The following is a 16,291-nucleotide window of genomic DNA, read 5'->3' as shown; positions in this document are numbered from 1 at the left end:
ATTGCTGGGCGCTTGACTGCTAATAACTCATGGACGACACGTGGAGAGAGAAGGCGGCCATCAGTGGTCTGCATGGGAAAAACTTTCCACAAAGCTATCTTTGATATTGTTCCCCTGGAGGATCAGGCAGACTCCAGTCTACGTTATTGCTTCCATGAAGGGACTGCTTGCTTTTTTATCTGAGTAAGTATTTCTTCAGCCCCATCTAGAGGGAGACTTAGTTGTGCAATTACTTGTTGTTTATCTTCACAAAGCTGTAATAATACATACAAAGCATGTAATGCACGGCGGTATTGAGTCTAAGGAAAAAGGTTTGACTCAGCAAACCACACGCTGTCTGGTTTAGCTGACACAAGACGCCCGAGGGGCCCTGCCGATGTGAAAGCAAAGAAAGTGTATTTTTATAAATCAGGTGCCGTTTCTGATCTGTTTTACTACAGGACAACGTGTCCAAATGTTGGGCCACAGCAGAAACAAATCCCATCCAAGAGAATTATTCCTAAAGCATTGAATTTCTGTGGTGTCATGTTCCTGCGGCCACAATCGGCATGTAACCAGTCTGGATCCACATTTAACGCGGATTCCTGCAGATGATAAAGGGTTTTTAAAATTAACATACTGTGAGAAAGTGTTATAAAATAAAATGACTCTTCAGCCTTATGATCCGCTAAATGCATCAAAACCACATCAGGCATTTATTTGTCATCGCTTGAGGATGATGATAAATGGAAACAAGCTGACTTTTATGTTTTTCAAATTCTGCTTTCTTGGTTGTGCAAAGTCCCAAACTGGGTTTTCCAGTGCCAGTTGGTCTTGGGGAAGCTGGTCCAAAAAGCCTCTTACTCTGAAAGGAAAAGTATGCGTGTCTGCAGCAGAGGTTATGCAGAGGTGGAGTCTGACGGAAATTTAAATAGCAGTCGCTGGTGGATTCAATACAAATCAAACATCTGTCTTTGTCTCTGCACATGATACTGAGGAGCTTCATGGCAACCTAGGCAGCTGCATTCACACATTTTCTTCAGGAAAAGGTTCCAGGTAAGAAAAACAATTAGTCGTCTCATCTTAACTACGTTATCCCTTTCAGGGTCAAATTTAGGGTACACACTGGGCGAAGGTAGGGTTCAGTGCAGGGAACAATACGAGCATTTGTGGGTTCGGGACCTTGCTCAAGGGGACCTCGGCAGTGCTCTGAAGGTGTTCTGGCACCTTCCCCTACCGCTGTACCACCAATTATATTTTCAAGCTCAAATATGACGCAGATACACAAATATAATTCTGTACCAAACAAGCTTCCATTGCTCTTAAGGAATAAGATTAGTCATTTTCCTGTTGAAATGGCATCACAAAAAAAAATTTCTTCCCTTTTTCTTGCATACCAGAATCCAAACCCACTTCTATTCTTATTTGTCTGATTCTTTTTTAACAGCATTTGATGTGATCAAGCCACATGAAATTTGCATTGTATGTGCAATTACTAAATATAAATTATTATATAAAAATATTGTAAGCACTATACATATACTATGTGTTAGTAATAACATAAATCAATATGTATAGGAATAATATATGGAAGTTATATGTATTGTAAGACATTTAAGAACAGAACAGGCAGCCTGAAAGTCTCCAATAAAAGAAAAAAACAAAGCAAATGTACATTTTTTATTTGTTTTTATGACACATAGGGGAATGATAAATTGTAAAATGCTGTAATGGACAGAGAACTTTGAGAGTTTATTTGGGGACGTACAGGCATTTCTCATGATATGAATATCTCAACCTAATATTACTAGGAATGGGAGAAAGGCGGTAACGCTCGCTCTTGGCGCTAGGGGGCGGTATAGGCGCGGGGTAACTGATTCTAACCCGCCCTCAGAGGAAAGAGGAAGCCAGCGGCGAAATTGGAGTTTCACGTTCTTTAAATGTTCTGAAGTCGCGCCTGGCGATGTTGATGATCCTCGACATGGATTAAGCGAACTATGACTTTTACCTCTCACATGGCAGGGCCGTGGAGAGGGAGTTTTTCCGGTGGTTACGCGAGTCGAGTAGGCCCACGTCTTCAGCTCCATCGAAACAGGTCAGACTGGCGAAGAAAGAAGAGACGTTTGCTGACTTGGCGTCGCGCAGTTTCATTGAAACTTTTAGCCCCTCGGCTCATTGTCGTTAGCCCGCTCGGCCAGAACGATCAATGCACCTTTAAATGCCGTTCGAGGAATTCAATGTATTTGGATAGTAACAAAAAAAAAAGCTACTTTGGATGACATTTTTTCCAAATCAGGTTCCGCTCATGCATCATTATTCCCGAAGCGATGCGATTAATTTAACCTCAATTATTTATAATGATAAGGAATTGTCACCAACCTTAGCCACGTCTTACAAGCTATTTAAAATGCAACAATCCTAACCTTACGTAATCTCCCGTTCTTGACCCCCTTCCAGATTTGGGTCTACCTGAGACTGTTTCTGTGCACTCCTCCACTGGTCACATTGCTGACTAATCTCAACAGAACTCTGTTCATTTTCCAGGGAAAGAAGAGAAAGGGTGTGTCATGGCCATGGAGGGTATTTTCCATCCCCTGCACACTACAGCTGTTCAGCTACTGTGGCTATTTCTTAATTTATTTACATCCTGGACGGTCTTGTGTTCGGCCGACCCCAAGCCTGCGCGATGGCCATTATATCCACAGAAGCCTGTTCTTCTCGCCTGGAATGTCCCGACGCAAGAGTGTGCCCCACGACACAGTGTATCTTTGTCCCTGGATCATTTTGATATTGTGGCAACCCCCAATGAGGGCTTTGTCCGCCAGAACCTCACCATTTTTTACAAGGAGCGACTTGGTTTGTATCCGTACTACGAACATAGTGGCACTGCAGTAAATGGAGGCCTGCCCCAGCTCGCCAGTCTCACTGAGCACCATGAAAAGATGCCTGAAGGGATACAGAAATATATTCGTGAGCCACAGGCAAAAGGATTGGCCGTTATCGACTGGGAGGAGTGGCGCCCTTTGTGGATCCGAAACTGGGACATGAAGGATATCTATCGAAGTAAATCCCGTGAACTGGTGGCCAAAAAGAACCCAAGGTGGACGGCGGAACAAGTGTCCAAAGTTGCACAACAGGAATTTGAGCTGTCGGCTCGCAAATTCATGCTGGAGACTTTAAAATATGCCAAGAATCTGAGGCCTAATCAGCTGTGGGGCTTCTACCTGTTCCCAGATTGTTACAACCATGACTACAAGAACAACCTAAAGAACTACACAGGCCACTGTCCTCCGTGGGAGCTCGATCGCAATGATCAGCTCAACTGGTTGTGGATGGAGTGCACGGCGTTGTTTCCCTCCGTGTACATGGAATCTGCACTTCGCTCAACAAATTATGGGCGCCTCTTTGTACGAAACCGCGTGAAGGAGGCAATGCGGCTGGCCTCTGTCGGCGACGGTTTGGCACGTCCTGTTTTCGTTTATACCCGTCCTACTTTCATCAATCAGATGACCCCCCTGGCTGAGGTTAGTTGGCACGAGTAATTTCCAAGTACTGGGGCCTCAAAGGCTTATTTTTAATGTGATTTTCCTCGCCGTTTACCTTAAAGTGAGCTGTTTGTCCACACATTTGTAGACGGACCTGGTCTCCACCATCGGTGAGAGTGTTGCGCTGGGAGCAGCCGGTATAATCTTCTGGGGTGACAGCTCCTATGCCAGCAACAGCGTGAGTATCATCAATCTGGGCTCATTAGGTCTGAGTGGATTAGTGTTAAATGACGTTCACTTTCTTTTTGCTCCACAGGCCAGCTGCTCTATCCTAAATGACTATCTTAAGGGACCACTGGGTCGGTACCTACTGAATGTGTCCACCGCTGCAGAGCAGTGCAGTGAGAAAATGTGTAAAACCCACGGCCGCTGTCTGCGTAAAATACAAGACAGCGACGTTTACCTCCATCTAAGCCCTTTAACACACAGTATCAACAGTCTGGACGGCCGCCTTAAGGTTACCGGCACCCCTGGCCAAGCAGAGCTGAACCATTTTCGCACACACTTCTGGTGCCAGTGCTACAGTGGCTACAGCGGGGAGGCCTGCAGTCAGAGGGAAAAAGGAAAGAACAGAGCTGCCTCTTTCCTCGGGCCTTGGCCTCTTTTCGTGTTGCTCCCTCTGGGGCTTCTCTTTCTTCTGCAGTGAGTAACCTGAGAAGCCAGAAGGCTTCTCTACTTCTGCCAGAGCTTAAATCATAGCGGGACAATAGTAGTAACCTCTACATTAATAGTCGAGTATTTTCGGGAGGAATCAGTCCTGCTACCGAAAATCTTCCGATATAAAAGGTGATTTGTGTCACAGCAAATTGATTTTTTTAAAGGAATATTTGTCTGATATGCTGCCCTACAAAGTTAGAACCATTTATTTACAGACCATTTAACTTAGAATATCTCTAAAAGGCCTCTATCAAACTGTTGATATATTATAGCTCAGTCGGTACCTCGTGTTAAAATAATGATTTAGATTTTTTTTAAATGGATGAAACGACCAACATTGCTGGGATTAAGGGACAGGTTGTGTTTTCTGTTGGTGTGTTTTACATTTTCTTAATTGCTGGATTTAGAAAAAATATATATAGTAATGTCATTAAATAATGATTCATAACAGTAACAAGATAGAACAAATTGATTCCTAAATCTTTTATTAGAACAACTTGACTGCCAGTTTTTGTCACATTCTCTGGCTTAACTGGGCAAGAAATTGTTCTTTTTCTTTGTTTACAAGTTGCAACTATTAGGATTTGTCTTATGCTGGGCACCGTGCTTTATACTGATATTGAATCCATATGCTTACTTTTATATAAATATATGTAAACAGGGAAAATGTATATAAACTCACATGGATATCACTGTGAAAATAACGGTTGTTAAATTTGAAGGGAAATTTTCTTAGATCCTTAAAATTCAACCACCGAACATTTAAAAAAAATCTTTATTAGGTTCAGAAACATTACAGAACTAGAATTTTGTGATTCATACCTTGATACATGTTATTGTTTTAAATTTGTAGAAAAATCCCATAATTTCTTGTCAGTAACATAATTACATGTGCAGTACTTTTCTTACCTTGACTTATTAAAAAAAGATGCAATGGTACTTTAAAACAGGTTAAGTTGTTAGGTTAATGAGTTTTGTCTTGATTTTTCTCTGCCTCAGAATTGCAGTACTGGTCACACAGGTAACACACTAGTCTAGTTTGATGGCTCACATCAGCTTGTCGCCTGCTTGTGAGAAAATTTGTATTTATACATATAACTTCTCTATTTATCTGTTGTATTGCTACCTAAGAAGACTTGCGTAAGCGGCCAATGTTTTATGCTGGGTTTCACAGACTGTAAAGTCGGAACAATTCGATGTATGCTGCAAACTTAAAATCTTGCACTTTAACTTGTGTTGAGGTGGATTTGTCTTATTTCATTTTCACTCTCTCGAGATGAAAAGTTTCTTTACTGTTGTGTCGGTGCATTGAAATGTATTACAGTGCCTATTAATTTCAGTTTGAGTTACTTTATAGCCACTGTGAATCTCACCTAAAATGAACCTGGTGCATCTATGATTCCTGTAATCTATTCCAGCTCCATTTGCACTGTAAGACTAATCAAATGCTTCAATTGAATGTGATAATTTTCTGAGCATAGTCGGTTTCAGAAACTTAAATCTGACACAGTCACATATGTATTGTAGTGTAGAAGCGGAAAACATGATGTTGCTGAGTTTTATTTGTACCATTTTTATATAATTTTTCAATTTATACTGTAGCAAAGTTGTTGTTGTTTTTTAATTGACTGCACAGTAGTACTAATATTAGCATCTCAAATTTGCTCAAAAATGTTGATAATCTGTTGGAGATTGCTGTTTAACCTGAAATAAAACATTAGACTAAACATATGTGGATTGTGTCATAAATGTACGCCTTTTGTACACTTGCAATAGATAATGTAAGAAAACTGTAGTTACCTGGAGGATGAATTTGCAATCACAATGTTTTAACTTCATACCATTTAATCCCCACCACCTGAAAAGTTTAGCCTTAACATTTAAAAAAAAAATAACGCCTTGACGTTTTCAAGTTTTGTATTTAATGTTAATATACAAATTCGATTATTCTTTTAAAAATATTTCATGATTATTGGTAAATTACAGTTTAAGATTTAAGTATTTAATCAAAATTGCTTCTGCACATTACTGTCAAGCTGGTTCCGCAATCCTGCGACTGTACTAGGAAATGACGTACACTGCGGTGCGGTGTTGTGTGCAACTGATAATATCTTCCGGTAGGAAACATGAGATTTAGAAAGAGACTGAAGTGATCTGCGCCTGATTGCCAGATTGTATTTACATCATATATCTTCTTACCAGAAGATTTCCGCTCTTTTCAATAAAAAATTGTGAGCAACTTCAAGCAAAAATTAAAGGTATTTACCAACCAACATCCACGTTCTTATTGCAATTTCCTATCGTTACTGACAACATCCAGCAATGCGGAAGATCTGACGGTATAACTGAGCCTTCTGGCAGTTGCCCTGGCTAACACCATTCTCCTTGCTGTTGGTAAGTTTACCGGTGGCATAACATACTTAGGTAACTTAATTAATCTTCTACAGCAAAATAAATGTTGCTCAATGAAGAGCGCAACAGTTATTTGTCAATGTGATTTGCCAGTATGTTTGAGCTAAAAATGAAAATCTTTGCTTCTTTATTATACTGTCTGTTGTTTCACTGTAGGATTTCCTAATACCCAATCAGAAGATTCAATTTATTTCTAATTTGCAATTGCAATATCAGATATTAATTATTTCTTTATACATAGAGATAATAATTTTTTTTAGCACTGTCAAATTTAACTTACAATCCAAAACCCCTAATTTTTCATGGAAAATCTTTATTTTCCATTAACATACAAAGCAGAGATTTGACCCCTGTAGAATATGGCTTTTACCATATATTGCTAAAGATGCCTTATCCCTATCTCTTAGGTCATTCTTCTTGTTAAATATGAATTTCTTGCGAAATCGTCTGGTAGTACTGGGCCTGGTATTTTTGGCAACGCTACTTCTCTACCTGCTGCTGCCAACGATTCGCCAGGGCAGCATGGAGCCATCTCTTGAAGCACAAAGAATGAGGCTGACAGCCACCTCTCACCCTGTGCTTCCTACCATCAATGTGTCAATCCACACTGGTCAGCTACCAGGGGATCCTCCTCTGTTCTTCAGAGAAGCTCTGCCTGTAGATGCAGCAGGACAACAGATATTACCAAAGTAAGTCCTTCAGGAGTAATTCATTATAATATATATATCAATCTTTTTTTTAAGTCAGTTATCTATAGAAGAACAACCACTGACAACAGTTTGCTTATTCAAAGCGCTTCTCCTAAATTGTGCGCAGGCTGCAGGTGGTCCTTTTGCATGGTCAGGCCTTCACATCCAAAACATGGGAGGACCTTGGCACCATGGCCCTCCTGGCAACTAATGGATACCAGGCATTAGCCATGGATCTGCCAGGTATGCATATAGTTAGAATAAATGAAATGGGTACTGATAATGCTGGTTAAAACTATATTTATTGTGCTGTATATCTTTTTTTGAACCTCACAAGCGACCTGGTCATTACAGATACCCTAAGAAAAAACATTTTTAATAATCAGATAAGTTCTAGTAATTTTTCAGGTCAGTTAAAGTATTTATCAGCTCAAGTCACTCTTCATGTTTAGGGGGATAAACATGTTTCTTTTGATTAGCTTACTTTAGAGGCATTTGTGTAAATGATTTGGATATTGTTTAAAATATTTGGACCATTACATTTTTGAAAAAAAATCAAGGTTGTTAAGATCAATGGGAACTGACATCCCTGGTTAGAATAACCTAGTGTTATAAATGGAACTTCTTTATTATTACTAGGTCTAACAGAGAATCAACTGTCTGTGCTCTTTGATCCAAAATGATTTTATTTTTCTTGGAGGTTATGGAAAATCTCCAGATTCAGTGTCTTTGAAGACTGACCAGAATCGAGTGGACCTTCTTTCAAGATTTATGGAGTCCTTGGGTGTAAGGACAGCGGTGCTGGTGAGCCCCTCCATGAGCGGACATTACTCCATCCCCTTCCTCATGAAGAACAACGCTCAGCTGCGTGGCTTCATTCCAATAGCTCCAGTCGGTACCAGAAATTATACTCCACAGCAGTACCAAAATATTCAGGTGAGCACTTTGAGATGCTGGTCATGAATCTGAGCAGGAATAACTCACAAAGATATGTTATTCGACAATATGATTTCACGGCCTTTACTGAGAGTTGTTTTATTGTTTGGGTGAATTGCGGTTCTACACTGAGGCCTTATCAGATAGAGCCACTAGGGGGCGATACAACACCAGCGAGGTTTATAATCGCTTCCTGATCTTAAGTTTTCTTTAGTGTGCGGAAATAGTGCGTGTTATATTTTTAATATACGGCTCAGCAGTGAGTTCGTATTCAAGTTCCATTAGTTGTCATAATAGTTAATTTTATTAGAACTAATCTTTTGAGAGTGCACCAAAGTGACATTTTAAAAAAAAATAAAATGCCTTTATTCTCTATTCTGAGATCGGCCTGAACAGATGACAAGAGTGACAAGTGCACAGCCGTTCTCGTTCTGCTGGGTGTTGTCCCTATAAATTCTTGCTAGTCACCTGTCAGCGTGATTGTCAACAGGCAATGCACATTTGCATATTTAAAAGTGAAGGCATGTCTGGATGTCTTGTCACTATCACATCAAATAAACAGCAAATTCAGGGGATTCTTACATTCTTGTGCCCTGTTGCTACAACAGCGCTTGTCGTCAGATCATCATGACTTCCTCCTCCTGTCCCTCCTGGGATTATTTATAGGTTTTTATGCAGGAGCTGCCAATAATGTAGGCAGCCACAGTAAATGTATGTGTGAAAGCATGTGTAAAATCAGTAATCCGTGCGCCACCCCCTCTTTGTGCTTTCCCTCAGACTCCCACTCTGATTGTGTTCGGAGCTCTGGACACAAACCTGGGGGCCCAGTCCCACAAGAACCTGATACAGCTCCCGCATCACTCTGTGCTGAAGATGGAAGGAGCGCGGCACGTCTGCTACATGGAAAAGACCAGAGAATTCCATAAAGGATTGATCGAGTTCCTCGGTACATTGAAGTGAGGCGTGTGGCTGAGGAAGCTAAGGGGGAAGAGATTAGAGATGAGGCAGTTACCTAAGTTATTCTGTGGATGCTTTCCATTTTGCTAAATAAGTATTAAGGCAGTAACTCTCCTAAATACAGTACACACGCGACATAGATTAAATAGCATGCAATGTTTTAGTAGAGGTCACGGGTAATGCAGAAGTTTCGGTTGAATTATGTGTGGTTTAATTCCAGTTCCAGCAAAAGTACCCCGATATACAGTATGAGCCAAGACCAGTCAACATCGTAATCTGTATATTTGCTGTATATTTCCTTTTATGTGGCGACATCTTTGCCTAAAAAATACATGGTTTTATGGTACTGTTTTATTTATTCTAGTAGGGGGCACGAGGGGTTACTGTAAATATGGATGTTTCAGAACTTCATTCTGGTTCATATCTGACTAGTCTATGTACATGAACAGTGTATTTATCCCACTGCTGAGCAAAATATGCAGTCATCAAACTGTTAGTGCAAGAATGCAGCCCATATAAAATGATGAAAAAAGGGTTTATGTATATAAAAGTACAGTTATATGTAATATATTTGAAATAAGCTTGGACAATCCTGAAAAAAAACATTAATGAGTATATCATATGAATAAAACAAAAAGACCCTGAATAAAATGGAAATGTTGAATATAAATATATATATATATGTGCTCCTTTTTTAGAGTCCACTAGTTTTAAATATTATTTTATTCTCCCATGGCCCCATTAAACAGAGGCAGACAATGTAGGTATTATTATAAGCAGTGGTGGTGGTAGTATCTCATTTTATTGGTGACTTTTTTGTCTTGAAATTTACACATAATTTATTGGTTATTTTCAGACACTCCAGAGTTTATTATACAATTATAAACATACTTCTCACGTGTGGATTTGCCTGTGGAGCTATTGTACATATTACATTTGGGTATATAGATTGACTTTAAACTTATTTTGAGTCCTTTAATTTAAATAGATGCTGGTAATTGCTGTACACAGTCGGCATACAGTATATCTCGAATACTGTACAAAGAAACAGGAACCCTCCCAGTCAATGAACACACGCTCTCTTAAAATAACCATGACATTTCAAGAACACAAGATTTTAAATTCGCCCAAAACAAAAACTAAACTAAATAAATGATGGCCTGATGTCAAGAATCTTTATTTGCACAGAACCTGCGTGTGAACGACGACGCCAGTTAAACGACTTTTATTTTGAAGGGTCGGAACAGAACGCCTGATGACGTAAGAGACTACAAAGTCCACCATGGTCGCAGGGCAGACTGTACATTGACAACCCGCCTAAGAAGTTGCCTTTACTCGTAAGTACAGACAGTAGATACGAACAAATACTATGGCGTTCAGTTATTGGCTGTATTAGCAAGTCACTGGAGCTAAAGTGCTAGTTTGCCGGCTGCTGAATATAGGCTAAGTTACCTGCCGATGTTGGACGACCACGTAGCGGCTTTAGCATAAATCAATGCTACAGAAGCAGGTGGAAACAGGTGCAGTGGTCGTTTGTTGCGTCTGTGTTTAACTGTTTCCTTCTGGCCTCACTGGAATAACAGACACCAAACTGTCATGCTGCCTGACAAAGATGGTCCCGGGGTCGGAGGTGGGCAGAGCTCCAGTGAAGGAGAAGACCCCTCTGTGGGTCTGTTCAGAGAATACCTCCGTCTCAGAACCGTGCATCCAGACCCCGACTATGGTGAGACCGCCTCTTCACAACGTTGAGCCGTGCTTTCTGGTTATACTGTTCTTTGTGAATTCATTCTCAATGTCAAATCAGTATTGATGATTGACAGCCAGGATGTGATGATTTCAGTCCAAAGTGTAGTTCTTATCACTTTTGGGAGTTGAGGTTTCTGTGATCTGAAAAAGGAATTAGCATGTTGGTTCTTGAACAAATGCCTGCTCTGAAAAGAGCTCTGAAACGCCGGAGGAATACGGGTTTGTTTGTCTTGACTCTGTTCCATCATTCAGATGCTGCGCTTGGGTTCCTGGGCAGGATGGCGGAGGAGCTGGGCCTGCCCATGAAAAAGTTCGAGGTGCGACTCAGTGAAGCAGACAGTAATGTTAGCATCATTAGCACTCGAAAATGGTACCCACTCTCTCCCCACTTCTTTTGGCCGCCACCTTTAGGTCTGTCCAGGCCGAGTGGTGTCGGTAATCACATGGGAAGGGTTGAACCCTGTCCTGAAATCCATCCTGCTGAACTCCCACACAGATGTTGTACCTGTCTTTCAGGTGTGTCTTTCTTTCTTTCTCAGTTAAAGCTCTTCTCCTGATATCACCTGTAAAAAGACAGATTTGACATCAGTCTCTTCTCCAGGAACATTGGAAATACGATGCATTCAGTGCTGTCAAAGATGCGGAGGGAAACATTTTTGGCCGGGGAACACAGGACATGAAATGTGTAACGATACAGTGGGTATAAAGTGCCTTGATTACTAGTTTTAGCAAACAGGATATAGCTGTAGTTGTGGTGTCCACTTATTTGCCTCCGTGTTTTATTCTGATCCGTGTCAAAACACGGTTTAAGCTCTGGACACTGGAAGCTCTGATTTGAGGTTATTCCTTTGATAAATGCCAGTTGTTCATTACAGATACATCCAGGCCGTAAGACGACTAAAGGCAGAGGGACGGAGGCTGTTGAGGACCGTGCACCTAATGTTTGTGCCTGGTGGGGTCATTTATTGCTCGTTTAAATGCGTTCTTTCTTTTACGTTTCCTAAACAGCCTTGTTTGGTTTGATTAGCCAAGCTCCCGTGACGTAACCACGTTAAACTCTAACCAGTCGCGCTGTTGAAGCTGGTGAAAATTAAAGCCTTAGAGCAACAACAGCACGCTTAAATCCTCTTTTGTAAAATACTGCAGTATTGACATTTAACCACTTCAGAAATGTCTAAATGTTCACTCCACATAAAATACGATGTGTACAAAATAAGAACATATCAGTATAAAGTTCCTCTTCTTTAATTTGCCCTCTGTAACTCAACACAAACCTGTTAGAGCAGAGCAATTACATGACAAACAAACCACTATAATTATATCATGTGTAATGTTGCCCTCTTGTTTCCAGATGAAGAAATTGGAGGTCAGAAGGGAATGGAAACTTTTGTGAAGCATCCAGAGTTCAACAAATTAAACATTGGCTTTGCACTGGATGAAGGTGAATAAATAACTGTGAATGCACAAAAGGATGATTTTAAATGGTTAATGTTTCCGTTAGTTGGTAAATTGGGTCAGTTACCGTGCAGCCATACTGTCACTTAGTATTGCTCAATGACTGCATGGCTGCACCCTCAAATGTGATATGTACCGACTCGAAATTGAGCTACATTAGGCGTATACGTTACTCTATTTGACCTGCTAGGTGGCGCTGTTGTACTGCCCAAAAACCAACAGAAACTAAACCAACAGCGCTTAAATTTTCTCCAAATAACTTTTTGTAAACTAATACCATCTTTAGTTACATGAAGTGCCAAATCCAAATTATAGTGCATTAAGACGTACTACGCCTTATTTTAAGCCTTTTGTATGATATTTTTAGTTTATTGAAAGAAACCCCTGCACAGCATGATCTTTGTTTTAGCTCAACAATATTGCAGCGCTTCAGCGCCTCCTGCTGGTGACACTTAGCTTCCTTCCCTGTTTAAACAATGCTGTGGTTCATAATTTATATCTGAAACATTTGCACCCTGTCACTAATTAAATATATTAACCATAGCACAGCGACATTGTACTTACTTTATTCACCAGTTGTTAACTGAAGTTCTGTTTAAGGTTATTACATCCACAGATACTTTGCTCTGCAGGTCTGGCCAACCCCGGTGAAGCCTTCACTGTGTTTTATGGTGAAAGGAACCCCTGGTGTGAGTAAGAAACACATCCACCATCGTATCAGCTTCCTGGAAGCTTAAAGGGTGATAAAAGAGTGGTTCTGGTTTTCAGGGATAACCATCCACTGTCCAGGCAGTCCCGGCCATGGTTCCAGGTTTGTGGAGAACACTGCTGCAGAGAAGCTGGTGAGCGTCAGCGTTGCCGGTGTTGATCAATAATATTCCGAGATCCCGGACGTTTTCCTGATTTTGCTTTGGTAAACTATTTTTTTTTCTCCCCCTTTTAGCACCAAATCATGAACACATTTCTGGGCTTCAGAGAAAAGGAGAAACAAAGGTGAAACTGGGGAAATACAGTTTAGAAACATGTGGCCAAAGTGTTCTTATAGATTGCAGTTTATTTATGTTAAACATTCCCTTTGATCTGTCTTTATAAAGTAGATGTGTGTTTTACATTTTTTGACTTTGATTTTAAAGGTTCCTTTTCTTCTTATTTTGTAAATGTGCCCAAGACAGCAAAGAAAATCTAACTGACAAGTTCTCCTTAAAGAACAAATCTAGTGTTTAGGTTCGGATTGATTTAGTGTCAGTGAATGAAATGTAACTGCAGTGATAAAACACTTGTGTGTGTGTGTGTCTCAGGCTGAATACCAGCGAGTGTTTGACCCTCGGTGACGTCACCACAGTGAATCTGACGATGCTCAAAGGGGGCGTGGCCTATAACGTCATCCCATCCGAAATGGACATCACCTTTGACCTGAGGATCCCTCCTACAGTTAACCTACAGGTGCGTGACCTTGAGCTGCTGTCAGCTCGTCGTGGCCACTCCTCATGCTCCTCATCCACCCTGTGCAAAATCCTCCTCAGGTTTATGTTGAATTTCAGCTAACTGGTAAATTCTTGTTAACCTACCAGGAGTTCGAACAACAGATCAAAGCTTGGTGCAAAGAAGCAGGTGAAGATGTCACTTATGAATTTGCTCAGGTCAGTTGTCCCGCGCGTACGAATGTTCTGTTCCTGTGAAAAATCGTGCTAAAATAGTCGCCAACCATTGCAGAAGCACATGAATCAGAACATGACTTCAACCGAGGAGAAGGATCCTTGGTGGCGTGCATTTAGTGGAGCCTGCAGGGAAATGTGAGTACATGTGGACGGTGAGCAGTGAACCACTGAATGAGCTTTTTTCCTATATCAGACTCAGATTTTATAGGAAATGCAGTGCTTTAAAATGAAGGTTTTTCCCTTTTTTGTTGTTTTTATACATGCGATTGATAGAATTTGGATTCATTTTTGGACGCACTGGATGCCAAAGCAAGAACAGCTTGTAAGGGAGGAGGCATCATCAGTCCTCGTCCTTTTAATGTAGTCCGATAGTGACAAGCTCAATTTTGGTCTAACAACCCAGATGACCTTAAAATCGGATTCATTCCAGTAGGAATATTCCTTCTGACATTTTTCACAAACTGAAAAAGATCCTTGCACAATCTTTTTAAAGTACTCTTTGTTATTATTCTTGCTTTTTAAAATGATTCTTGCTTTTTAAAATGTAATTAGAGCTGACTTTTTGGTAAAGGAGATGATATTTTGACTAAATTTCTAATGATTAAAACATACTTTTAGCTTAATGAAGGGCTTGATGCATGCACATGTGCTCATTTGAGGCTTTAATTGCTCGTTTTTCCTGGGGGGGGCGCATCTGAATCACGCGACGAGCATCAGGCGTTGGCATGAAGAGAAACAGTCTTTTAAAATCAGCCACTTGCTTTTGTGGCAGATGTGGCAGCCAGAAAGGTTTTTGCCTTCGAGGGTCCGTTTGAAAACACGCTCGACTTCTGCTGAATCATGTGTTCAGCTTTGAGACGATAATGTTCAGAAACTGTAGCTGACATCAGAAACAAAGACATTTGTTATCTTCCAACGGTAGGAATGTAACTCTGGAAAAGGAGATCTTTCCTGCTGCCACAGACAGCCGTTTCATCAGAGCCGTGAGTACAAATCATCCAAATGGTCCAATCTGTTGCAGCCCCTCAGTTTTGTGCCACGTTATGGGTTCGGTCATTGCCTTCAGGTTGGCATCCCTGCCGTCGGATTTTCCCCGATGAACCACACGCCGATCCTGCTGCACGACCACAACGAGTTCCTGAACGAGCAAGTCTTCCTGAGGGGCATCGGCATATACGAGAGGCTGATCGCCGAGCTGGCCAGCGTTCCACCCTGTCCCGGTGAAGCGTAGATGCGTTCCCTCTGAACGGCTTCACATCATAATCTGTAACATTAGCAGAGATCACCAAAGAGAAAAAACTTGAATATTCTACTTTAGACCGAGCACTTAGACCTGGGTACACCAGCGAGAAGACTCAGGATGTATCACCTGGTACTGCGTCAAGCTCCAGTACTCAGTGGAGAGCTTTTACTGTGTGTATCAACAAGGTAACACTGAAAATGAGTGATTAACATTCACTTAATTACCTTTTTTTTAAAAATTTATTTACTAGAGCAGTGGTTGAAGTTATTCTATAAATAGGATTTATTTAAGAAACTAGAATTTAATAAACCTGCTCTTTTTCATGTTGTTTTGAAGAGAGATGTGTGTGTTCTCATACTTGCTACATACTGAGCACCAAAATAGCCATTCTCCTAGCAAAGTGAGGACATTTTGGCTGGTCATCACAACTTCAGAAGACTGTTTGAGGGTTAAGACTTGATTTCAAGGTTGAGCTTAAAATTGGGTTTATGATAGATGCACAAAGGTGTGTGATCCCAAACTGATACACAAAAAGAAATGAGAAAATCTGCCCGAACATCAGGTGACGATGTTCTGCCGAGAAAGTGAACATAAAATTAAATGACACGTTAAAAAAAATTAAAGATAAATTTGCACTAAGCTCTGACTTCCTTTATTAGAGTCTCATGTGTGTAAGTACTATATTTATGATCCTGTGTGACTCATCCTGATGTCCAATCTTCTCTGTTAGAGAACATGGATTTCAATACATATGACCCTTTGATACTGATGTTTTTAGATTTGGAGGCATCCTTTAAACACCAACACTATTCTGGATCTTAGCTTTCTTATTTTTGAAGGTTTTCTTGCCTCCAATCCTGTTGAATCCAGATTCACAGCTCTACACTCGTCACTCTGCAGATGGTGTTTCTTTTTTTGACTGTTTTAGCACCAAATATACGGGGGCTGTATTGTTAGGCTGACTTCAGAAATTAAAGCCAGACTCCCCAGTAAAAATACAAAAAAAATAACAAT

General features: G+C 40.6%; 3 protein-coding genes across 5 annotated transcripts; all 3 read left to right on the top strand.

Moving 5' to 3' along the window:
• The first annotated feature begins 177 nt into the window (after window positions 1-177).
• hyal2b (hyaluronidase 2b) lies at window positions 178-5,908 on the top strand. Of its 3 annotated transcripts, none has more exons than XM_057029991.1 (4): window positions 178-1,035; window positions 2,524-3,503; window positions 3,613-3,702; window positions 3,781-5,908. In XM_057029991.1, the coding sequence occupies exons 2-4, from the start codon at window positions 2,547-2,549 to the stop codon at window positions 4,168-4,170; spliced, it is 1,437 nt and encodes a 478-aa protein (XP_056885971.1). In that variant the 5' UTR covers window positions 178-1,035; window positions 2,524-2,546; the 3' UTR covers window positions 4,171-5,908. The 3 variants fall into 3 exon arrangements, with proteins under 3 accessions (XP_056885971.1, XP_056885969.1, XP_056885968.1); XM_057029989.1 differs by lacking the exon at window positions 178-1,035 and adding an exon at window positions 1,812-2,074 and having other exon boundaries at window positions 2,437-3,503; XM_057029988.1 differs by lacking the exon at window positions 178-1,035 and adding an exon at window positions 1,817-2,074.
• Window positions 5,909-6,270: 362 nt separating this feature from the next.
• abhd14a (abhydrolase domain containing 14A) lies at window positions 6,271-9,845 on the top strand. The gene is made up of 5 exons (XM_057030002.1): window positions 6,271-6,575; window positions 7,001-7,282; window positions 7,410-7,525; window positions 7,983-8,218; window positions 8,996-9,845. The coding sequence occupies exons 2-5, from the start codon at window positions 7,020-7,022 to the stop codon at window positions 9,176-9,178; spliced, it is 798 nt and encodes a 265-aa protein (XP_056885982.1). The 5' UTR covers window positions 6,271-6,575; window positions 7,001-7,019; the 3' UTR covers window positions 9,179-9,845.
• Window positions 9,846-10,402: 557 nt separating this feature from the next.
• LOC130524157 (aminoacylase-1A-like) lies at window positions 10,403-15,916 on the top strand. The gene is made up of 15 exons (XM_057029993.1): window positions 10,403-10,512; window positions 10,759-10,898; window positions 11,174-11,238; window positions 11,333-11,437; window positions 11,523-11,617; window positions 11,797-11,873; window positions 12,273-12,362; window positions 13,009-13,065; window positions 13,145-13,218; window positions 13,320-13,369; window positions 13,675-13,819; window positions 13,948-14,016; window positions 14,090-14,169; window positions 14,957-15,017; window positions 15,101-15,916. Exons 2-15 carry the CDS (start codon window positions 10,772-10,774, stop codon window positions 15,263-15,265), a joined length of 1,260 nt encoding a protein of 419 aa, XP_056885973.1. The 5' UTR covers window positions 10,403-10,512; window positions 10,759-10,771; the 3' UTR covers window positions 15,266-15,916.
• Window positions 15,917-16,291: the final 375 nt, after the last annotated feature.

This window comes from Takifugu flavidus, chromosome 4, assembly GCF_003711565.1.
Source record: "Takifugu flavidus isolate HTHZ2018 chromosome 4, ASM371156v2, whole genome shotgun sequence".
In the NCBI taxonomy this organism is placed as follows: Eukaryota; Metazoa; Chordata; class Actinopteri; order Tetraodontiformes; family Tetraodontidae; genus Takifugu; species Takifugu flavidus.
Note: the sequence above shows the minus strand (reverse complement) of the source record. Positions and strands in the feature narration are given on the sequence as shown.